The following is a 23,113-nucleotide window of genomic DNA, read 5'->3' on the forward strand; positions in this document are numbered from 1 at the left end:
CAAAGCACATGATGGCATTGCCATCTACACACATTTCTAAAAAATTAAATCAAATTCGTTGTATCAAATTCTAGTTCTAGCAGCATTTGCTAGTAAAATTTTGTGTAATTATTTAAAATGAGTCTATCTACATAACTGTGTCTTCTGAGAGTAAAGAATTGTTGAAGAAATTTGGCATAAAATCAAGGGGAAATAGATCATGTCATCCAGGAATAAGGTCTAGTCTTTGCACTCCAAATTCAATTTGGTCACCACAGTAAGCTCTGTATTAATTTTTTTTTAAGAGATGCCTTAGTCTTAGTGCTACCATGAGAGGTCAGGGTTTCCATACACTGCTAAATCTACCTGTCAAGCTGAAAATTCTGCAGCTTTAAAATAATGCTGTTTTCTATGCAAGATGAGTTCCTAAAACTTTTCTGAGGAATCTCATTCATTTTGCATGCAGAGTTGTCCTTACAAAAGTAAGTCTTAGAGTTAAATTCAGCTTGGTGTAAATGCAGAGTGAATTGTTTGAATTCACACTAACAGAACATGCACTTCACTGAAGAATGTGGTGCCTGACTTGTTGCTTTTACATGGAAAAAGTACATTTTTTTTATCCTGAGTCCTATGTACCATAATACTTTTGATGGGAAGATTACTGCAATTTGTGTAATTTCTCTCTTTTGCACATGCTGAATTTTTTACTGAAGAATGTTCCTATCAGACCTTCTCTGCCAAACAGAAAATAGAGAAGATATTTTTCTAATCACTTTATAGCACTTAAATAATATATAAATTTGTAGAACTCATTACAGACAAAATTTAATAATCCAAATATTGGTATAATGGACCTGCAGATAAAATTGAGGGAATGCCATTGCTGTACTTTTGGAAACAATGCAATATTGATTACTGTCTAGTTACCTAAAGAAATAATACTGTAGGAATATGAAATTATAAAAAGAAAGCACTTTTAAAACCTGTTGTCCATTGTTAATTACGACAGTTTAATACTTTAAACAATAAAAAAAGCTTGCATCGCTTGATGATGCAAGAATTAACACAAATTTGTAGAATCCATACAGTACCTGCTAAATAAACAAGTTTGGCAGCTTAGCAAATATCATACGATTGCAGCATCTGTGGTTTGGATTGAAACAGTAGTTCAATCCTCTGCAAAGAATTTGTAGATGGGAATAGCGCGCTCCTGGGCTCTGGGCAGTGTCTGAGTTTAAGGAAAATATTCTTAGTGCTTGGCCCCTGTGCAGACCTGCCCAAATCAAATGATTGTCTCCTTTGAGTTCCTTTTGAGGGGCTGTAGGCCCAGCAGGGACTGCTGGTTGTGGGGGACGTGAGCAGACTTTGGGATGAGCAGAATCACCCTCTGATTGGTCTGACGCCATTCATTGTAGAGCCTGCAGTGATACCTGAAGGACACCTGGGGAGAGAACAGAGATGGGTTCAGTCACTGTGCTCCTCCAAGGATTCAATGGGACTTGGAGGGAAGTGTCTTTGGGCAGAACAAAAAATTGAGAAGCAGCCTAACAGGCAAAAAGTGGTGAAAAGATGAGAACTACCCTGTAGGTGACTCGTGCCCAAGATGCCACAGCAGAGAAGGAAAGCAGCCTGTACTGTTTCTGCTGTTGCCTACCTGTCCTTCCCCTTTTTTATAACATGAAAAAATCAGACATCCTGCCTCTGTCTTTCCCAAGAACTAGGGTTGTTGACAGACACACTGAGAATAAGTTTAGGATGCTTCCATGCTGTGGTTTAAAGTGACAAACAGTGCAATTGGATGGATGGTGAAGGCCTGCAGGCACCTAAACTCTGTGCAGGGTCATATGTTCTACCTTGTAATGCTTTATTGCTGAATGCATCAAAGTCAGGATTGCACAGAGGTAGCAGATCAGTGTGAGCCATCTGACAACATGTGTATCTCAATTTCTATTGTCTCTGAAGTATTTTAATCAGCCAACCAATTTCAACCTTATTGTGGAAGAGGAATGCCTGACTGCTACGGATGTGCAAGATAGCTTGGCCCTGTGTTTTTAAAAAGTAGTTTACTACTTATTTTAGTGACAGCCAGGTGTTGTGGGAGTTGTATTTGTGTGAGATGATGTACATGTGCAGTTTAAAAAAAAACCAACAAAACAACAAAAAACAAATTGTAAATTGGGTTGGGACCTTTGGGGTGAAGTGTTCTTGAGCTGTGGGCAGAAGGGACCCATGCAGTGAATGTATCCTTTCCTTTTTGCAAAAAGGTGCTTTTAACTAAATAAATTGACTGTTCAAAAATATCCCACAAGGGCTAAAAAAAGATTTTGTTTTTGTTTTATTATACCTTTATACAGCTGTGTGCTGTTAATGAGGGAAACCTATAAAGCTTTTGTTTACTAAGCAGTTTCCCAAAGGCAGCTCTTCAACAGATGAATTGATTTCTCATCTTACATTCCCCTCTAGTCCCCCTGAAGGTAAAGCATCCTGCTTCTCTTTTCTGTGGAGCCTTGTATATGAAAGGAGAAATCTCTTGTAAAAAGACAGTTCATGTGGTGTATCGAGGAGGGTAAAAACACCCAAACATCTGCAAAGGTGGATGCCATGCAAAAGACAGTGACTGTTCAGGAGAGTGAAGCCACAGTTTAGGCTGAATTTTCAAGTAGCATCACATGAGATTCTTTGAGTAAAGGCTGCATTGTTAAGCCAGGCTTTAACTGCTAAGTTATCACAAGATACACTAGGTAAGTTTTTTTACAGAGGGTTCTTGCCTGGGGCAGTTTCCAAGTGATGTCAGCTACTGAATTTCAGCAGTCCCAGTTACTCACCCTAAAGTGTTACACTGGACGAGAAACTTCTGAGATTCTGAAAGAAAGACTAGATTTTCTTGGACCCTTGACACATTAAACTCCCTTCTTGGTCTCTTCAGTAAGACAGCAAAGGGGGTGTCTCCCTTTCTAACTTGGTCTAGCTGTTGTTTTAAACCAGCAGTTATGTTGTGCTGGAAGCTAAAGGATCGCATCCTGCTCTACACCAAGCTGCTACTTGATTTTAGAGGAATTAAGACGACCTGCATGCAAGAGAAAGCAGAGTGTGGCCCTGAATTCTTAGTTTAAATAGCAATCTCCTTTTTGTGTCTGGAGCTTTCTTCTCAGGAGTAGTAGGTGCTTTTTTTGGTGTGTGTACATCAGCTGCAGTGATTAAATATAGAGGAAAAGCAGCAGCGGTTTTTTGTGAGTAACCTATCTGTTTTAGAGGAAGGGATAAAACAGTTTCTTGGGTGCTAAAAATAGCATCTCTCCTGTTCACTGCTCACTGGGGTAACTGTAGGTGTGTAAATAATCTATGTGCCAGCTTTTGCCTTCAGAGAAGAAAACTGATTTACTGGAAATGAAATAAAGTTTTAGTTTTCTTAATTTTCCCATGACCTAAAGGGGCATTATATCATGTTGTGTGTAATTCACCCCACAGCACCCAACACATTCCCTGCCATAACTAAGTAAGCAATACAGGATTGTCCCATTTGAAAAAAATTACAAGACAGGTTCTGGTGAAGAATTTTGATGGGATTAGCCTTCTAGCTTCAATCATTAAGTGATTCAGTGCCCTGAAGGGCTTCTTGCCTTGCCTTTCCCTGCTGCACACATTGCTTCCTTAGCCCATTCAGCTCCTACTGCTCTGAATAATAGTTTAGAGTGGAATTACAACTGTCCACAGCTCAATGGACATCAAAGATACTGTATTTTGATTAAATCAACCAAGGTATGAATTTACATCAGGCTCACTATCACCATGTTCTCCAAGTGCCAGTAACACATATCTCTCTATGCTTTTGAAGGGATAAAAGTAATAAAGTGAACAGAACAGATTTTTGCCACTTCCACTGCAAATGCAATAGACAGGAATAGGGATTAAAGTAGAGGTGCTGCAGTAGTCTTAATAAGCAAAGTCAGATAAGTTCATGTGTCATGGTTAATTAAATCCAACTAAAAATTGCCTTTTACAACTTCTAACAAGTTTGGTGATGGTGAACTTAGTGTATTATAATTGACTGTAAATGGAGCAGCATTTGGGTTTCTAAGACAGCCATACACAAACGAAATTTGAACAACCTTTGCTTGCATACCTGACAGACATATCTACACACAGCACTGCAGAAAAAACAAGTGTGGCCTCACTGCTGCAGTAAATGGTCTGTTACAGGGCAGTGCTACAGCTTCACAGAAAAGCAGAAACAACTAAAAGAGAAACACCACGAGGCAGAGGCAAAACTCAGCTTTCCCTGCTGTTGATTGCTGCCAACATCAGGCTGCAGTCCTCTATGAGTGAGACAGGGTTTCACTGTAACAAATGTGTAAATGAGACAATATCTCTGACAGCTTTTTTGGAGCTAGTTGTGAGGTAGCATGGGGTTTTTTTGTTCCATCATCTTCACTTTTCCAAGCTTACTCAGGGCTCAACATGGGGAGTTTCTTGCGGTTCTCAGTGTGTCACCTCCTCAGAACCTTGCGCTGATCAAAAACTGCTGGAAGGGATCAGCCTTGTGGTGTGCCTGTACCCACTGAGGAGGAGGGCTGTGTGCTGGCCCTGTAGGATTAGTGGCCATGCTAGCAACACAGGCAGGATGGGCTGATAGACTGGCCCCACTCAGGGCAGCACAGGCTCGGATGAGCTTTTCCTGTCACGGGCCGGCACCATCACACCAGCATTTCTGTGGATGCACCCAATCTGCATCCACCCTGCTCTTCTCCTTTCCACACCAAAGCTAGAGGTGTGGAATTTCAAACTCAACATTAACCTGGGGTTTTCAGTTAACGTGACAAACACTGATTTTGGCAGCTGTCCCCTCTGTTCCCTTCATTTCTGCTGGGACAACTGTCTGTCAGTGCACTGGGACCAGGAACTGATCTCAGTTTAACAACTTGGCAGAGATCAAGTGGCTCTTAGGATGCACTGGCATACAAATGACTCACACTGGGGTGCAGGATGCAGTTTAATCTGCACTGCAAAGGCAGCTGTGTTTTTACAGACCTTGGTGTAAGGTGTGTTCTGCTGTGGACCTCCCCCAGCACCACAAGCATGGGGAATGAGGAAAGCATGGGATGCACCCATACCAATGCTTTTGAAATGTAAAGTTGGCCAGACAGTTGCATTAGAATAAAATCTGAAACCCCCATGGTAGCCAAGTTGTTCACCTAAATCTTTTCTGTGCGCTGTACCTTCATATTTTCCACATTATTTTCGATGAAACTCCCCCCTGTAGCATCTGTCTTCAACTCCTTCATGTTACTTCCCTTCTCCCTCTTTCTATCCGCTTTGGTGTTTAGATTTCAGAATTCTGACCCCAAAACAAACTGCCTTTCTGGTTTTCCAGTGAACTCAAATGGTGTGGAACCAAGGGGGGTTTCTTGCAGATGCAATTCACATTTACCAATACGGAGGGTAAATACAAGCAACGCTCTGTGCAATGGCCCACACCCTCTACAGCACTCCCTAATTAAATTTCTCGATTGTTCTTTCTCTCATTTCTGTGAGTCAAATAAAAACCCCAATACTTACTAGGGTCCAAAAGAGGTAAATAGTGAAGAGTGCCACAGTGAGTGCAATGAGGCCAACAGCTTCTAGCCTACTACTAAAGTGCAGATGGTCCACTGCTCCTCGCAGACATAACCAGCCAGAGATGGTCGCCAGTGGGGTGATAAACAAGAAGCACACTATGTCTCCAAAGAGAGTCCTCTTCTCGTGCTGGGGGCCTGGGTTCCTCAGCCACTGCAGGCAAAATGCAGACAAAGCAAGTATTAGCGCAGGAGGAAGGACATTTTACCCAAGGTGAGCTGCTTACTTGGAGGACACAGACCTGCCCCTTCGAGGAGGGAATGTGGATCATGCGTGGGACATGGCTTTGGCTGTCCATGGAGAGCTCCTGCCTGGGCTTTTCCCCCTCTCTTCCTGCTGGTGTCCACCTCTATCCATGTGTACCTACTGCATCATTTATTCAGATTCCCTGCCTTGAGAAAAGGAAGTGTTTTGCACAGCGCAGCCACTGGCATTTGGCTCCTGAGCTGCTTGAGAAACCCCCTTCTTAATGAGTGATGATTCATATGATTTCCTTACAACTTGAGTGAGCAGAAAATGTTTCATATGTTGTATGCTATTTTAGGGTTTGGTTTGGTTTTGGGGGTTTTGGGGGGTTTATATGTTTTTGGGGGGTCAGATTTTTTTTGTAATATTCACAAAACTATTTTCAACTTGCTTTCAGGTATCCACATGCAAGCAGAGTTGAATGCACACAAAGTTATTTTTACTAAGAGAATATTAATCTTGCAAGAACAGAGTGTCTGAAAGCCAACTGCTGAAGCAAAGGTTAAGACTGAACAGCTATCAAGCCCACATGCCCATATTTCTATAAAACAGGATTTAGATAGCAAAGGTGAAAGAACTTAAACCTACAATAGTACAACTGAGGCCTTTAGATAAAAAAAACCTCATCACACAAGTCAATATTTAAACAGGAAGACTACCCAGCTCTGCAATTTTTGCCAATGTAATAAGCTGTAGAATTTGGTCAAACCTGCTCTGCAGCATCCTTTTATGAGTTTTCTTTGTGCTAGCAGAACCAGATAAGGCTCATGTATCCTTAAACTCTTTGGTAATATCATTCCTCCCAGTGTGTTACACATGGCAGTTAGAAGTCCCATCTCTTTAGCTCCAGCAACTAAGGATGGGGAAGCAACTTCATCCTTTCACCAGTTAATGCCCTTAATTTCCAGCCACCTTAGGGTTTTTTTTTATTCTTTCCTATTACAATGCTACAGCAGTGACTTGGAGGAGCAGTAGGACTTGAGAGTTTTGACAAGGCTAAGAGCAATGTGCAAGCTAATGAATATTTCTCATCTAGATATCCCACCTCTCTACTGTTTTCAGCCTGTGCTTCATCTTTGCCCAGTTTCCCCAAAGCATGAAAATAAATACTGCATTTATCTCTCTATCTTCATATGGGGTAAATAAGAGTCAGGAAACTGACCAGGAATGAACCTGGCACCAGCAAAAAGACACAAATCAACAGACAAGTTTGTTTCAGCATCACCATCTCTTAGGACGAAATAATAAATAATCTACTTCATAGGATTTTTGGGGGGTTTAACTGCAACAGGCTAAATCAGCAGCCAAAGATCCACTCTCATGTGCAATTCAGCAATTCAGAAGAACACAAAAACATGGATCAGAAACATCTTTTTGCAGGATGCAGGCTTTTAATTTGCTTGAATACTTTTAAAATCCTAAGGAATTGGGAAGTGCTTCATAACTGTTCTGTACTACTATAAGCAAGAAGTTGTAATGGAAGATGCTAATTCTAGAGAGAGGCTCAATACTGTTTTTTTCCTTTCCTTAACCAGAAGTGGTAAGTTCACCTCAATGTGCAACTAAGCACCCACACAGCCACTTGCTCATTCCTCCATCCCACCAGTACGAGGGGGAGAACAGCAAGAGGCAGCAAGCAGAACTTGTACAAAATAAGGAGACATACCTTTACATTTGAACAGCTTTTTATTTTACTGCAGTTTCTAGAGAATGCTATGAAGTCATGTGTAAAAGGCTCGCACCACTTTCTTTGGAACTTTACATCCATTTACCTAAAAGCATCCTCAAGGGTGCATGGATAACATATCTAGGTTATATTTGGTTGGTTCTAAACAGAACTGATTGCAACCTTGTTCAATTTCCATGAGTACCTGTAATGTGAAACCATGAAGGAAATAAGAGGGACTGAAAGCACCTGAAAATTAAGATTCTGCTTAAATTTAAAGGTGACTGCAAAAAGGTGATGTGAAAAGTACTTGTTTAAAAGGTGACCAGGAATAGAAATGCTGAGCACTCACATTTCTCCTCGATCTCAGTAGGAACTGTAGGTGTTCACCACTTTCCCAGGGCATATTGAAATGCCACTCTCTCCTTATCTCGGTGCCATTGGTGACTGTCCCACTGTAACTGAGTGATGAAGAACACACTGCAACATATGAGTCCATTCAGTGGAGCCAGCATCCTCAAATTGCAGTCTGTTGGGTTACTTTTGGCATCCATGAAGCTCAGACAGTGCAAGAAATAAGTCACAGATTGGAGCAACAATGCAGGTGAGGGAGCACACACACTAAAGCATTCGTTGTCCTCTCCACCCTATGACTTTCACGAGGTGCAGTACAATGCACTTGAATTCAGACAGCACTTTTTGGTGTGCCACCTTATGTGACTGAAAGTTTGAGCAGACAAAAATGGTATGAGGCTGCTTTCACAGGCTGATGGCTTCCTGCAATCTTTATGCCTTGTGATATATGAACAAAGAGTCAAACCCAAGTAATTCAGTAATTAGATGAGGCCAGGACAGGCAAGAGTAGTATTAAATAATAAATAAACCCATCACAATTCTACAGTCTAACCTTAAAAGCTGGAGGAATTTCATTAGCTAGTTCTGAAGTGGAAGTCAAATGCAAAGATTAAGTTATTTCAATGGCTGTATGGATTTCAGTCACAGCACATATTTTTCTCCTGAAGTAGTGCACACCTATTTCTAAATCTGCCCTTGTTTAGACTCTAGGTTTCAGTCTTTGGCTTTGGAAATGTGCACTCAAGTTATTTTATAGCTAAAAAGCCAAATCAGCAAGTCCTTTTGTGAAACTGATAGCCACAGAATGAACCCAACAAAGCACTGAGCTGATTAATTAGTGTGACAGTAGGGTAGGGACTATCTTGCTGGCAAAGAACAAGATGTAAGGCCAGATAAAGCTGTCAGATCTGCACTATGACACTAAAATCTCTCCTATTAAAATGTGTCAATGGGCTCAATTATTTCTGCAATACTTCAAGACTCTCACAGTAATAATATCCATTTGGGGGAAAAAAAAACCAAAATGAGGTCATAAAAAGGGTCGTATTTGAAGTAAAATGTTGACCTGCCTGGTAAAGCTCCATTTTATCAAGTGCTATCCAAAAGTGAACAGAAGCCAGAAGAAGAGAGAACTTGAAGGGGGACATCAGTGAAGTAAAAGTGCTACTTAAACTAATGTACAATGTTGGCTTGAGAAAAAATGGATAATAGTTGGCCACAAAAGGGTAAGGATCAGAAAAATATTCCCATCCTTCAGAGGATGCAGCTCTGGAATAGCCTCTCATGAGGAGCAGCGTAGGCTAAAACCCATAAAGCTGGCACAGTTTTATGAAGGAACTTGCTTACATTTTGAAAGGGATTTTTGATTTACTGCATTTGACTTGAGAAAGCACTGTTAACACACCTGAGGCTCCTCCACCTCACACACTGCCACATGTAGGCACATGCAAGGATTTATTGCATTTACTTCACAAAGCAGAGTTGAATTTGGAGTCTCCACACTTCCTTCAACTTGAATGCAAATTCTAGTGCTCAGAAACTTCATGTGGATTTGCAAGAGTCTCTGAGAGACTTTTGATCTACAAGACCACTAATGGCTTCCAAAATATTACCTGGTATTTAGAACTGCACATGATACTAGATCTATGGAACTGTCAAAAATCCGCTTTCGAGTGAGAATGTAAAGAGATGTTTATTTGACAATACCAAACAATCTGAAACTCCCGAGATGAGTGAATTGGGCTCGGTTTCCTTTGAACAGGTTTAAACATAACTAGAGACAGGAGAACTGCTCCTCTGAAAAGGGAGACAGGCTGAGGCATCAGCACAAGGTGCCAGCAAAGCGAAGAACTGGAGAAGGAAATCATCCGAACAAGCAGCAACTGAAGACCAGAACACACAGGAGACGCACACATTCAGAATTCATCCATCCTAACCAAAATCAGCTGCCAGCAGAAAACTGCTGTAAAACACCTACAAAATTTTGAGCTACTTCACCATTGCCAAAGGGCAAATCCTGGAAGTGCTCATATCTACAGGTCTAGCTTCAATTAGGTGACTCACAAATGCTAAGTAAAGTATGTACATAGTGTTTTCCCCAATTAGACCCTAAGGCTACACCCTGTTTCTGCTGGAGAGCTCTTCTAGTTCACTATATTTTTCTTGGAAAACTGATTTTAAAGAATCATTGCTGGAGTCACACCAGCAGCAGGTTATTTAAATAGTTATCATGCATGAAGCTGGGAGGAGAGGACAAGAAGGAGTTATCTATCCTAAATGTATTTTTCTTTGAACTAAATTTAGCTTATGCACTTCAAACAAATCAGTTCATTTAGTCCTTTTCATGATGATAGTTCTGCGATCCATCTTGGTGAAAGCAGCCTGTACACAATCAGAACTGTTGGCAATTATTGTTTTTTCTGTTTCCATGCCAGCAGCGACCAATGGGAGTGTTTTGCCCTGAGCTTTCAGCACAGAAATACTGATATTGCCTGTTTTTTAGAATTTTCCTCTTGAATGAAGAACATTTTTAAAGACCAGGATGACTATGTATTGCCTCTCCCCCCTCCCCCCAAAAAAAACCAAACCAAAAACCCCACCCAAACAGTTTTGTTCTAATATTTATTTTTTTTTTACTTGAAAAATTTGTTTTAATGTTTTTAGTGAAATTTTTGAGGCCTGGCTTAAGTACATGTAAATCAAAATAAAGCCTCCCAGACTAGAATGGTATGTATGCTTGTTTTCAGAGCAACAAAACATTTTGGGTGACTTGAATCCTTCCTGGGCTAGTGTTTTCCTAAGGAAAACAAACATTTGACAGTTCCTTTTCAGTTGAGAAAATACTTATGTTTCAGTTTTTGGCTTTCCTGCTTAAAACAAACATTCAGTTACTGGCACAAAGTTATTGTCTTTAGCAAGTGCTTTTAGAAAGGCCATGGTGGCAGCTCACAGACATGTTTCTTTGATCCCAGAGACAGAGGCCTGTGTATTTGACAGCTAAAAACTAAGCTATTTGATCTTTATTGTGCTAATATTATGACCACTTTTCTATGAGTTTGCTGTTATTTAAGTTTAAACCCTATTATAACTCAAATTCCAGACAATATTTTAATTGTGGATGTCTGAATGAGCCAAGGCTTCTTTTCGGAATAGTAAATGAATTTTGCTACATTTGCATGGTTTTTGAAAGTGGAAAAAAATAGGTTTTTCATTGTAAGGATGGTGTATGATACACTTTCAATTTTTTTTTTTGTTTTTTTTTCTGAAAAGAATAAACCACAGAGCACCTAGGGTTGGTTCCTAAGTGTAAGGAGAGTACTGCAGGCTGTTGCTTTCATATCATAACTCAATTTCCAACCTAGACCTTGGGTCATTTGCCAGCTGAAAAACAGGAGAAAGAAATTGGGCAAGGAAGACAAGAGACCAGCATGGCTAAGTAGGGAACTGCTGGTCAAACTGAAGGGCAAGAAGCACATGCACAGACAGTTGAAGCTACAATAGGTGACCTGGGAAGAACAGAGAGATGAAGTTATCTATGAGGTTGTGTAGGGCTGGGGTGAGAAAGGCCATGGAGAACCTGGAACCGAAAGTGATATCCAGCTCTGGGGGCCCAGCACAGCAAGGACATGGAGCTGCTGGAGCAAGTCCAGAGGAGGCACCAAGATGATCAGAGGGATGGAGCAGCTCTGCTGTGAGAAAAGGCTGAGAGAGTTGGGATTGTTCAGCCTGGAGAAGAGAAGCTTTGGGGTGACCTAATTGTGGCCTTCCAGGACCTGAAGGGGCTACAGGAAAGACGGAGAGAGACTATTTACAAGAGCCTGAAGTGACAGGACAAGGGAAAATGGCTTCACACTGACAGAGAGTAGAATATCCTGGATATCAGGATATTCTTGGTTGTGAGGGTTGTAAGGCCCTGGCACAGGTTGCCCAGAGAAGCTGTGGCTTCCCCATCCATGGAAGTGTCCAAGGCCGGGTTGGACAGGGCTTGGAGCAACCTGGGATAGTGAAAGTGTCCCTCCCCATGGCAGGGTGTGGAATGAGATGGTCTTTAAGGTCCCTTCCAACCCAAACCATTCTATGATTCTACAATACACAAAGCTCCACCAAGTAGATGTAGAGTCCAGTTTCTGGATTAGACTTCTTCAACCTCTAAAAAAAGCATTAGTAATTCTCTGATAGCAAATAAGCAAAGCTTGCTATATTATGCTGTTAAAATCTACAAAATTTCTTGCAGGTCCAATTACACAATAGACTTTTTAACATTAGTCTGACTTACTGCTATTCTGTTTTACTACTATCCACTTGTATCACTTCTATCCACTTGTATCACTTACATTTCAGGACATGTTTGTAACAGGTAAAAGATTTCAATATGTGTCAAGAACAAAAGATTTTGTGGAACTGTGGGAGAAGCAGTATTTCTTTTTATCAATATTACTCCCATTCTATTTTGCATGACTATATTCCCAGTTGGAAAGAAATGTATGCATTCAAGAAAATCAACAAAAAACAAGTTTTGCATTTTAATTCAAAAGCTAAGCAGATTTGTTATTGGCAACATATATTTTTTTTGTTTGTTTTCTGAAAAGAATAAACCATTTCAACACATTGCAAATGTCCTGATCTACAAGCTGAAATATATGGAAACAAAAATCATGATAGATAATAAATGCTTGATAGGACTCCAAAAAGACAGACGCAATAAAACTTTTCATCTTAGCACTTCTGTTTTCGTAGAAAAGTCAAACTCTGACTGGCTCCTATTGGTGTCAGGAAATGCTATCAGCACGAAGGACAGAGATAGATAATAATGACATAGTTTAGAACTCCTTTACAGAATCATGATGTCCAAAGAAAAGTCACCAAAACCATTATCTAAAACAAAAATAGCTGCACCTTTGAAAACGCCCAGCATTTTTCCTCATCTTGCTCATCCTTAAAGAGTAGCATCTCTGACTGTTCAGTCACTTTCTCCTGTGAACTTCCCTCAAGTTTTTTGTCCTTGATCACTATAAATTTAGGAATGAGCAGTTACAGATGTGATGGTTTCAAGGCACAGTCTGTTCACTGACAAGTAATTTTTGGTTTGGTTTTTTTTTGGAGGGGAGGGGGCAGTGGGTTGCTCTTGTTTGCATTCTTGCTGTCAGTACTATGAGAAAGATTTGTGCTTGGGAAAAGTCAAGCATTGTAGCAAATTTTTGCTGTAAGGTACTTAAAACAGCTACTTAATTTCTTCTTAAAGGAGAGAGAACAGACTGGTTTGGTCTCTGGATTTTTGCCCAATGGTAATGAATAGATCAAAAAAAGTGCATCTTGAAGAGTTTATGGATTTAAAACTATATTTATTGGGGAGTTTATTATTAATTTCTTTAATGCTTTCTTTAACTCAGACATACTTCTGCTGGAAATCTACATGGCTGCTCCACATTCTCCCTGTGTGACTTGGGTCCTGGAGAGATTATTTTCACATCTGAAGACAATAAGGTAGAAAAGCATCTCCATCACTTTGCCCTTTTAATCTGCCCTTTTTTGGTCAAGAAGGGAAAGAGAACACACATCCTTAAATTATCTGCTCCCAGCCCTATCTGCTTATCTGCTCCCCAACCTCTATGGACAGCAGCAGTTCCTCTAAACTTTGATTTGTGAGTTTTCCTTCCTGACTATGCTGAGTAACCATTTATCTTCCTTCTGGCTTTAAGCATGATCCTCTCAAAATCTACATGCAGCAAATCTGGTGTCTGTTCATTACAGTAATTTAATGCTAATGACTTGCTTCACTGAGCAGTGGAGAAGAAAAATAAGTAAGAAGAATCCCAAGAGATAAAAACAGCATGACTCAAAGTCTTGCACAAGAAGTAATTTCATATTTCAATGTAAGGCTTCTGGGAGGTTGAAATTATAATGTAATCTTACCTTAACTACTTCATGCATAAATGTAGGGTTTAGATTTTTTTTTAATTTATTTTTCCTTACTAACATGAGCTCTATAGCCAGCAGCAAACTGGGGAAGAACTGAAGTTAATTTCTTCCCAATATTGTGATAAAGATTCTGACTTTATTTTTTCTCTTAATGCTATTTTGCTTATGAGTTTTATATTGTTAATTAAGTGCTTTCTGTTTGTTTGCAGTAGATACCAAATCCTAGTTGGTTTAAAACATGTAAGTAACTTACAAGAAACACAAGCCTGACTCATATGGTCACATAATGTTTTTATACCATTTTTATATTATGGCTGGCTGTTTTCTAACATTTTATTGCACGTAAATACATTTGTACTACCTAGTTTTGTGTCTGTTTCTGTGCTAAGCCAAGTGGAAGCAACATAGATGCAATATGGAAATTGAAATGAAGATGATACTTACATAAAGCTTGACTAATCTTCATGCTGAAACAGCAAAAGTAGCTATGTGAATAATGTCACACATTTCTACAGTGGATTGCTTTCTGTGGATTGGCTGCATTAAAAGGGTTTATATAAAACAGGAAGGTCTATAACAGTCACTAATTGAAACTGCTGCCAGTTTGATTTCACTGTGCTGGTTTTGAGATCCTTCCAGCTTGTTACAAGGAACATCAGATCTATGCATACCAACCACCATATTATAAATTTCTCTTTCCTTCTATGTCTAGAGTTTCTGCTGCTTCAGTCTGGGACCTCTGTGTCAAACACAGACAGGATCTCACTGGCAGTGGGGGGACCAAGACCCGAGAGAGAGAAGGAGGGCTACTCAGCAGCAGCTGCTTTTTCCTTTGGGATACTCATCCTTAGGCACCTTGATAGTGAGATATGCACATGCCCAGGCATATGTCCCACACAGCTGTAGTTTCCATTACACTGTACAGGGATGCTGCACATCTAGCACAGGGTAGAAGAGGTGGGTTCAGACCTTGACTGCACTTCCTGAGTTGAATTTTGCATTATTGTGAACCCTGTGCATGTGGACAAGACCTCTTGGACTACTGGTAAATAGCTCCATTTAACTGACTGTGATGTCTCCAATCCCCTATCCAAAGAACGAGCTTTGAAATCAAATGAAATGGCTAGACTTGCTCTGCTGATGCCTGCCAAGGGCTGCTGTTATCTAGCAAAAGCGACTCCAAATGGTAGCTCCAAAATGGTACAGAAAGCTCCAGTGATTGGCACTGATGTTTCAATTTTCCATGCTAGAGCTTGGCAGGTGCCTTCCAGAAGGGAGATGAACTGAAGGACTCAGTGATCTTCAATATGAAAACAAGTCTTTGTGTACCACAATCTGTCTCTTCCTTCTTTACAACAACATAGCCCAATCTCCCCAGCACTGCTGTGATGGAAGAAGTTCACAAGTGATGGGGAAAAAAGGAAGTTTGAGGTCTCAATGCTCTGAGAAGTCCCACCAGAAGCAGGGTCAGCTGGAGGTAGCACAACAGTTCCCATAGAGTGCAGTGCATAATCAAGACAATTTAAATCTGAGCTGCTTTGAATTGCCAAAGGGCAAGTCACCAGAGCTCCTTCATCCGATACAACAAGAGGCAAAAGACACAAATCGTTTTCCTTGAATGCTGAAGGACTGGTTAATCACCACCATAGTACCTGATTCATGGTTTGGAAACACAGCTCTTCTGGGGAGAATCACCTCAGCTAAAAAAAGAAGTGGGCCAATACAGCAGATCAATTGGAGGGGGAACCTTCAGGCCCTGGGTGCCAGCCCATTACCTGGAGGTGAATGCTCTTCCCCCCTGCCCCCACCATGTGGCCCGGCGACCCCGTAAGGAGCTCACACAGACCACCAGGGAGGGAGAGACGAAAGAGGAAGTTTATTGTGGGGATAGGGGTTTATAAGGCTTTTAGGAGGGTTAAAAGGGGACCAATTACAGCTTCAGGGTCTTGCAGAAAAACCAATCAGTTAACAGCCAAGAGGAAGGGGTTAACAAAGGCCAATGAGAACACCTCAGGACATCTTCCCAGGACACTCCTGTATGGGGGATAAGAGTCCTTCACAGAGGGTGTCGGGAAGAAGGAGCAGCGACTTTGCAGAAACACAAAAAGCCATTTTAAGACATGTTTAAACAACATTAAAAACTTTTGTTTCTATAACATTTGAGCTGTTTCCTTCTTTTTCTTTACCAGTCCATCTTTGACAGGATTTTTTCCATCCTACATATGGTAAATCCATTGCCACAGGCCAAGGAGCTTGGCAAATTTGATGCTGGGAAGACGGATCTGCCTGACAGATCGTACTACCATTTCCTGCCTCTCTGTTTGGGTTTTAGGCATCAAAAATTTAGCAGACCGTACATTTCTTGGGACAAGCTTTTCCCCTAGACAAAAAATCCATGTCCTATGGCAAAAACTATCCTTGAGAAGTATGCAGTTGACCAGAGAGAAGCTTATGATGGAGAAAAGATATGATGTATGAAAGAGGAAGTGCAAGTCAAAATGAATGTTGTTTTTCCTTTGCTTTTCCTTGCAAAGAAAATCTAGGAAAAAACAGACTGCTGCACATAATATAAGCTAGGAAGGAAAAGCAGAAGTGATCTCCTTGTATTTTTGTGTCCTATGCAGGAAGCAGCATACAGCTGTAGATATGTCCCTTGCATCGGAGCTAAAGATCTCCTGTTTGAGTGCATGGCCTCACATCCTTAGTGCAACCATGAGCAACTGCCTAAAAGAGAACAAAAAGACATCTTACAACAAAATTTTATGCTTTCATTTCATAATGAACTAGTGGAAAACTAACAACATGGTGAGGGGAAGGGGAGAGAAATGCTATGTTCTCATCCAATCACGAAGTGCAGCAAGAAATCCTCTGCTGCTTCCACAATGACTTACACAAAGAGGAAGGAATATGGCTGAACAATTAGCTTTGCCACTTACTGCTCACTTCATTTCAAGTTCACTGCTGCTGCAGCCTCTCCTGAGCACTAACAGCAGGTATGATGTTTCTGGTTAAAGCAAGTGAAGTATCTCAATTTGTTTCCATTGATACAAATTTCTTCCACACCCATAGCTAAGGCACTAAAAAGCAGTGATCAGTCCAGCCAAGGGATGGGGAGAAAACACAATACTATGCTCTTTTTTTTTTTTTTTTGTCCCCTCTAAGAAGGAGAATAATATATCTTTGAATAGTCAGAAATTCCCTTTTTTTCCTTGATGGAAGATTTCTAGGAGAAAAGATCAATACGGCGACTGATTGCTTCAAACATTTTTATACTGTCTGTCACTGACCCCTGAATGGGATGTATTCTCTACACGACACAGGGCCTGCTGAGGAGTTACTGGATGAGCTTCTATAGACTATGCTGTACAAATCACTTTATGAGTACAATAGTCCCTCTTGACCTCCTAAAATGCATTGGTACATGCATCGTTCACCTCCAATGAAAGGAAGACTATTTACCATTTCCATTATCTAGTTCAGGGGAATATTTGGAGAATCAATTATCTCACTAAAGGAAGAGAACTTTGACACCGCACCCCAAACATATACACGTAATGGTGTTAAGAGCAGATGGCCACTTTGGCTTGTCACTCACCCGAACATTACAGCAGATTTTTGTGAGAGATGGTCCTGTTATATCTGATAAACCTCCCTTCATGACCTCACACTCTAGGTAACACAGACAGACAGACAGTGAAGTGCTTTTAGGACAAAGAGGATGGGGGAATCTGGCTACTTGCATCTGATTTAGTCATGCTTTGGGAACTTTCAGATTTGCTGTAATTATTTGCATGGGGAGGTCTTTGCATTTCAAAGCACCATGTACTAAACAAATATAAACTTTCAGGACAAACTTAAATTACACTATCAGAAATCAAGAAGTTTGATTATCCTTCTTTTTAATTTGTCCCCTTACGTGCAACTCAGTTACTCTTTGTCTCTGCTGCTCTCAACTATAAAAATACATCTTCAATTTCCTTCTAAACTGAAAACATAGTCCTTTCATAGGATCACAAAGGACTGTGCTTTTTTATTACCTTTTCTGCAATTGCACACAATTGTTGATTACTGCACTAAAATACCGTGGGTGTAAGCAGCTGAGAAGCCAGAAAATATTAGGTAGTAAAGATAAAAGCATTTAACTGTTTCAGAAACGTTCTCGCACATGGTTCTTATTTGTCCTCAGCTGAGAAACAAAAGGCAGCTTTATCATTATTACTGTAATTATCATTGCTGTTGTTGCTATTATTTATTATTGCTTTGGCCAAAGTCTCACTTCAGCAGGGAACTATCAAGCAACAAAAGTCTCCCAGCCCAGGCAGGTTTAGCTTTGCTTTTGACTCCTTCAAACATTATCAGCTCTGACCAGTGCCACATCCAATCTGTGCAACACAGGCCGCATGAGGGGCTGTCACAAGGGAATAGCTTGGAGAAGCTGAGCTCTAAAACCAAACTGTTTACTTTGCACTGCCTCAGCATTGCTTATCTTTCTTCTCAGAAGGCAAATGCAGAGTAAAACCACTCTTGCGCCAGAGCTGCAACCAAGAACTCTTTGGCACAGACTCAGAGCAGCTGAACATCCAGAAGATGCTGCCATTTAAATTGGAGAATGCTCAGTTGTAAAGATTCTGCTGCTTAGTTGCTGACAGCCTGAGAACACTCAACATCAGCATTTCTCAAACTGAGACCAGCTTCCCTGCAGAGGTTGGAGGCCTGCAGGAAGCACCAAAGATGTATTTAGCACCAAATCCTTTCACCAGTTATGACAAAATTTACAGAACAACTAAAATGCACAGGATAGATATGTTGTCCTGAACCCTAGCTCAGCCTGTAAGTGCCTGTGTCACCAACTGGTACAAGAAGATGCTTCTCATTAATTTTGTCAAATGTTACTATTGTAATTAATTTTTAAATTCAACAGAAACCATAATTTTTGCTTTCTCTTTTTCCAAATTAGTACACGGGAGGACAAAGTTCATTAACAGTGTCAAGACAGTGATTTTGGGTTTTTAATTTTTTGTTGTTTTTTTTCTTTTTCTGAGGACCAAAAGGCCCCTAAAACCTGTAGAACTTCATGACGCTGCTAAAACATCTGTTGTTGGCAAAAACGGAATTTTCATTGATAAGGGAGAAACAACTGCCCAATTCACTGTTAAGTCTAGTAAATAGGCAAGAGGAGGCCAAAAGGTCACTCACAAATGGCTAAACATGCCAGACACTATACAAGAACAATTCCTTCTAGTGGGCTTGACATGGAAACTACATTTCTAAGGCTCCTCAGTTTGTTACCTCTCTCTCAAAAGCAAGAACAAAAAAAATTCCTGACCTATATTTAACATGCTGAGTCCTGACACCTGTCTTGCTTTCTACAGAAACAATTACTTACCTCTCTTCCATTTCCAACCAAGCTGTCTGATATTCTAGGAATTTGCTGCACACTATTTCTCAAATCCTCACTCAGGTTTGCACTGAAGCAAACCCATTGAACCTGTTCTTCTCGCTTGTTTTGATTCAGTTCAAAATTAGGGTTTCGTTATTCCTGCCCTTTCCCTGAGCTCCTGCCCTCAGACTGCCAAACCCCAAATTCACAGCTCGCTGTGGCTTCCATGGAGCTGCAAAGGCTTTGTGACGCCCGTACGAAACAAACATGATTTTCTCAGTAAAGCTGAGCTTTCACGGACGTGCCCCACGTACTGACCTCCACCAGTGGCCTGGGTTTGCGCTCCACTGCAAACCTGAAGTGGCAGAGTTCACAGCAGCTGGTGTTTGAAAAGGACAGCCAGTGCTCCAGGCAGCTGCGGTGAATGGTCCCCAGGGTCCCTGTACATTCGCAGGGGGACAGTAGGTCCTCGTGGCTGCTGCCCTCGTGGCAGATCCTGCAGATCAGCCGGTCATTGAAGGGGCTGCTGGAGGAAGGGGAGAGAAAATCACTGGTCAGTACACCAGGCTCCGTGCATGTCACGAATTAACAGTGCAGGAAACACTTGTAGATTGAGTACTTTGCTCTGTAATTACTACTCCAAGCTGCTGGGCCAACAGAAAGTGTAAAGCAAAAACACCAGAGTGGAAGGTGAGAGACAGATAACCGAGTGCTTCTGCATTTTTGTATTTCCCACCTCTTCACAAAGCAGTGGTGCAAGAAATCTCCAAGTGCATCAGGGAAGTTTTAAATCTGCCTCAGCTGGGCAGCTCTTATGCTAGTGGTGATGTGTGTCATCACTCCTCATGTACAGGGTGCCACCTCTTATTCCAATGGTGATCCTCTGGCCTTTTCTTCTGCACTGCCTCCCCTCAATCCACCCACCTTCCTGGTGGGAAGTGCTAACATGCAAAGGGAGAGGGGTGCTCCTCCTGCCACTGATAACCTAAAGACTCTGATTTTAACTCTTAAGATGCTCTGTTTTACAGAGGAACCTTTCAGGAAAGAGGAAGGCAGTGTCCTTGGGTGGTGCCTGGGTGCAGTGGGAGGAAAGAGGAAGCAGGCTGGGAGCACCAGTGCTGCTGAAACATGGGGCCTCTTCACTGTAGCTTCAGCTCAGCTCCCCTGACTGATGAGGTTGAGAAGGTCAATCTCTTGTTTGAGGTCTTGGTAACAAAAACTCTCCCTACCACATACACCAAGTCAAGTGATCTCAGAAATGAAGATTTTGTCACTACCACGGACAAAATGTCACTCTGGCTTGGGAAATGTTTAGGAAATGTGCCACATGATGTAGCATAATCACTAGGATGCTGTCAGAAACAATATAACTTTCCTAATAACCTTTCTAATTAATTGTTTTAATTAACTTTTCCAATGAATTGTTTTAATTAACCATAAGCAGTGTGTATGTCCACTGTAACCAGTGTTCAGTAAGGTTTGTCATAAGCTGCCATTGTGAGAACACAGCTTGGGAAAATCACTGAAACTTTAGGTTTTGCTAAACCAATGTTGACATGCTTCAACAAACAAAGGCTGAGAGACCACAAGGACATTTTCAGATAAAAAAGAAACTAACAAAGACAATTCAGCAGTTGTACTGAAACACTCTGTATCTGGGAATAAAAAGATGATAAAAAAGACTGAAAATGTGGATTGATTAGCCGAAATGAGAAATCAGTAACCGTTAGAATACTAATTAATGAGAGAATTATGCAATTTATAGACAATGAATATTAGTTTCTCTGTTGGCTAGAATGTACAAATAGTGAAAAGTTTTGAAAGTGTGTGTGCATGTGGAGGGACCCCATGTGCACCCAGCGCTGTGAATTAAGTAAGCCTGCTTTCTAATACTAAAAAAAACAGAGAATTTGATTTATCCCAACATTTTCAGTGAGAATATTAGAATGAGGGTTCAATGACAAGTGCATTGTGGTAATGTTTCATGAAGCACAGCACATCTTTTCTTCAGGCTCCCCCTGGGCTCGCAGCAGCAGCTGTGGAAGGTGCATCCAGTAGGGAAGGGCCCATCCCAATTTACTGCCCCCACGTACCTCTGTGTCACAAGCGTCCTCACGACGGAGGAGAGCAGCTGCCCATCTCTGGACGACACCTGCATGACATACTGAGGGCAGCTGCTGGCTGGGGCACCGCTGCCACCAGGCAGGGCCTTGCCCACAGGAGCCAGTGGGTGCTCTGGTGGGACTCCCGGCAGGTGACTGCAGCGGCTCGTCCTCATGGCGCTGGGCAGCGGGTCCCCATCTGGGCAAGAGGGAGAACAGGGTGGTGGTGTGGGGGCAAAGGGCACGTCAATCCCTGTCTGCTACCCCTGTGAGCAGAAACATTCCTAGCTCCCTGCCCCAGACTCCTGAAGCCTGCTCGGCAGCTTAAAACATTATGTGACACTGAAAAACAGTCTGTCCATCTCAGACACAGCAAGACAGAGCTCTCTGCTGCTTTTTTTTCCCTCTGCAGACTCCTAAGGTCACAAGCGATAAACAGAAAGACTGAACCATTTGTCATCCTCGCCTTTGAAATGTTTCAAAGGGCTATACAATCTTTACTTGTGCCCTTTTTAGTTTGTCATAGGTTTGAAAAGAGATGTTGGAATTTTCTCTTTTTCCCTAGGGTCCCGTCCCCGTGTCCTCCCCGCACCCCCGCCATCTGTTTCTTCCAGGACGGGGAGTCAGGGAGGGGATGGGAGCAGAGCAGGGCCGCCCGTGCGGGGCAGCACAGGTGCGGGGAGAGGGGAAGGGATCGCGGGAAAGCACGGTGACCGCAGGGACACCTGGGAACTCCTTCGTTCAAGGGCTTTTGGGGTTTCGTCTGGGACCGGACAGTGCAGGAGCCCAGTTTTTGGCTGCCTCGTTCTCTTTTCCCGAGAGGAAGAGTTTTTCCGCACGGGACACCTCGCAGAGAATGGCAGAGAGACCGACCCATCTCGGAGGGAGGTATTCTGCTTTCAAGACTGCCTGTGGGAAAAAGGACTCCTTCATTCCTGACTGCCAGTGCACAGGGCTGCGAGCAGCTATAGTCCTGCATTTCCCCCCAACCACCCCCCCCGCCCCCCGCAAGGGATGCCGCTGCTTTCTCCCTCCCACCTGGGGAACTGGGACTTTGTTTGGTTTCCTCTGAAGGTTTTTGATTGCACCATTTGTCGTTTATTCAGATTTTGTTAATAAAAAGCTGTTTCTTTTTTCCTCTTCCGCACTTCCACCCGAAGTCTCTTAATTTTTAAGTTGTAATCTTGTTAAACTAAGACACAGTTTAAAGGCTGCTACAGTCTGCCAACAGGAAGAGTTATGTATTGGAGGAGAGAATGGCTGATGCACTTCAGATCCTCTCTGAAAACACTCCACTGGTGCTTAGTGTCTTCTATCACCAGCCCACAGCAGAGCGCAGACCTGGCAATTATTCCTGTGTAGGGCTTTAGTCACACAGACCTGCTTAACAACAGCCTGCACGCAGTGGTAATTTATGCCACAAGGTGAGGCAGAAATCACAGCTAGCTAGTTTGTTTCTTCTCTGCATTGCTCTTTAACGTGTGTTTTGTATGGCACTTTCAGCTGTGGTAATTGGAAAGGAAGGGTTATGCTGGTCACAAAGAGCCTGGGAATGTAAATTCCTGATACCTTGATAGGATGTTCCTGGCTAGGCGAGGGGAAGCTGCATGGTTCCACAGGCTGTGTGCCTGCAGGATTCCTCTTCAGGTCAGCATTTGTACAGGGTGGGTTAATCCCTCTGCAAAAGGGAGGAAAAGACTTCCTAGCATGCCTTGAGACACTTGGCTACAGTCACATGTAAACTGTGCAAGTTACAACTAGATATTCATATGTTGCAGAGTTTAACCCTCAAAAAAACCACATTTTGCATCGAATACCACAGTCACACCACAGTGTAGTACCAGCACTGCAGTT

At 41.9% G+C, this 23,113-nt stretch overlaps 1 protein-coding gene across 2 annotated transcripts; it reads right to left on the reverse strand.

The window, feature by feature from the left end:
- Positions 1-737: 737 nt before the first annotated feature.
- MARCHF3 (membrane associated ring-CH-type finger 3) lies at positions 738-21,905 on the reverse strand. 2 transcript variants are annotated; one of them, XM_008925119.2, is made up of 4 exons: positions 21,251-21,905; positions 19,476-19,680; positions 5,536-5,745; positions 738-1,420 (listed from the first exon to the last, which is right to left on the reverse strand). In XM_008925119.2, exons 1-4 carry the CDS (start codon positions 21,433-21,435, stop codon positions 1,262-1,264), a joined length of 759 nt encoding a protein of 252 aa, XP_008923367.2. In that variant the 5' UTR covers positions 21,436-21,905; the 3' UTR covers positions 738-1,261. The 2 variants fall into 2 exon arrangements, with proteins under 2 accessions (XP_008923367.2, XP_017928293.1); XM_018072804.1 differs by having other exon boundaries at positions 19,476-19,683.
- Positions 21,906-23,113: the final 1,208 nt, after the last annotated feature.

Source organism: Manacus vitellinus, unplaced genomic scaffold (assembly GCF_001715985.3).
Source record: "Manacus vitellinus isolate BGI_N305 unplaced genomic scaffold, ASM171598v3 scaffold_23_pilon, whole genome shotgun sequence".
Taxonomy (NCBI): Eukaryota; Metazoa; Chordata; class Aves; order Passeriformes; family Pipridae; genus Manacus; species Manacus vitellinus.

Bases quoted from the DNA above. Each gene is read 5' to 3' on its own strand.
- MARCHF3 (XM_018072804.1), bottom strand. From the start codon at position 21,435: ATGAGGACGAGCCGCTGCAGTCACCTGCCGGGAGTCCCACCAGAGCAC. The intron at 19,684-21,250 runs GTACGTGGGGGC...CCCTTCCTCCAG, and splicing joins AGGACGCTTGTGACACAGAG to CAGCCCCTTCAATGACCGGC. The intron at 5,746-19,475 runs GTCAGTACGTGG...TTTTGCCTGCAG, and splicing joins AACCCAGGCCACTGGTGGAG to TGGCTGAGGAACCCAGGCCC.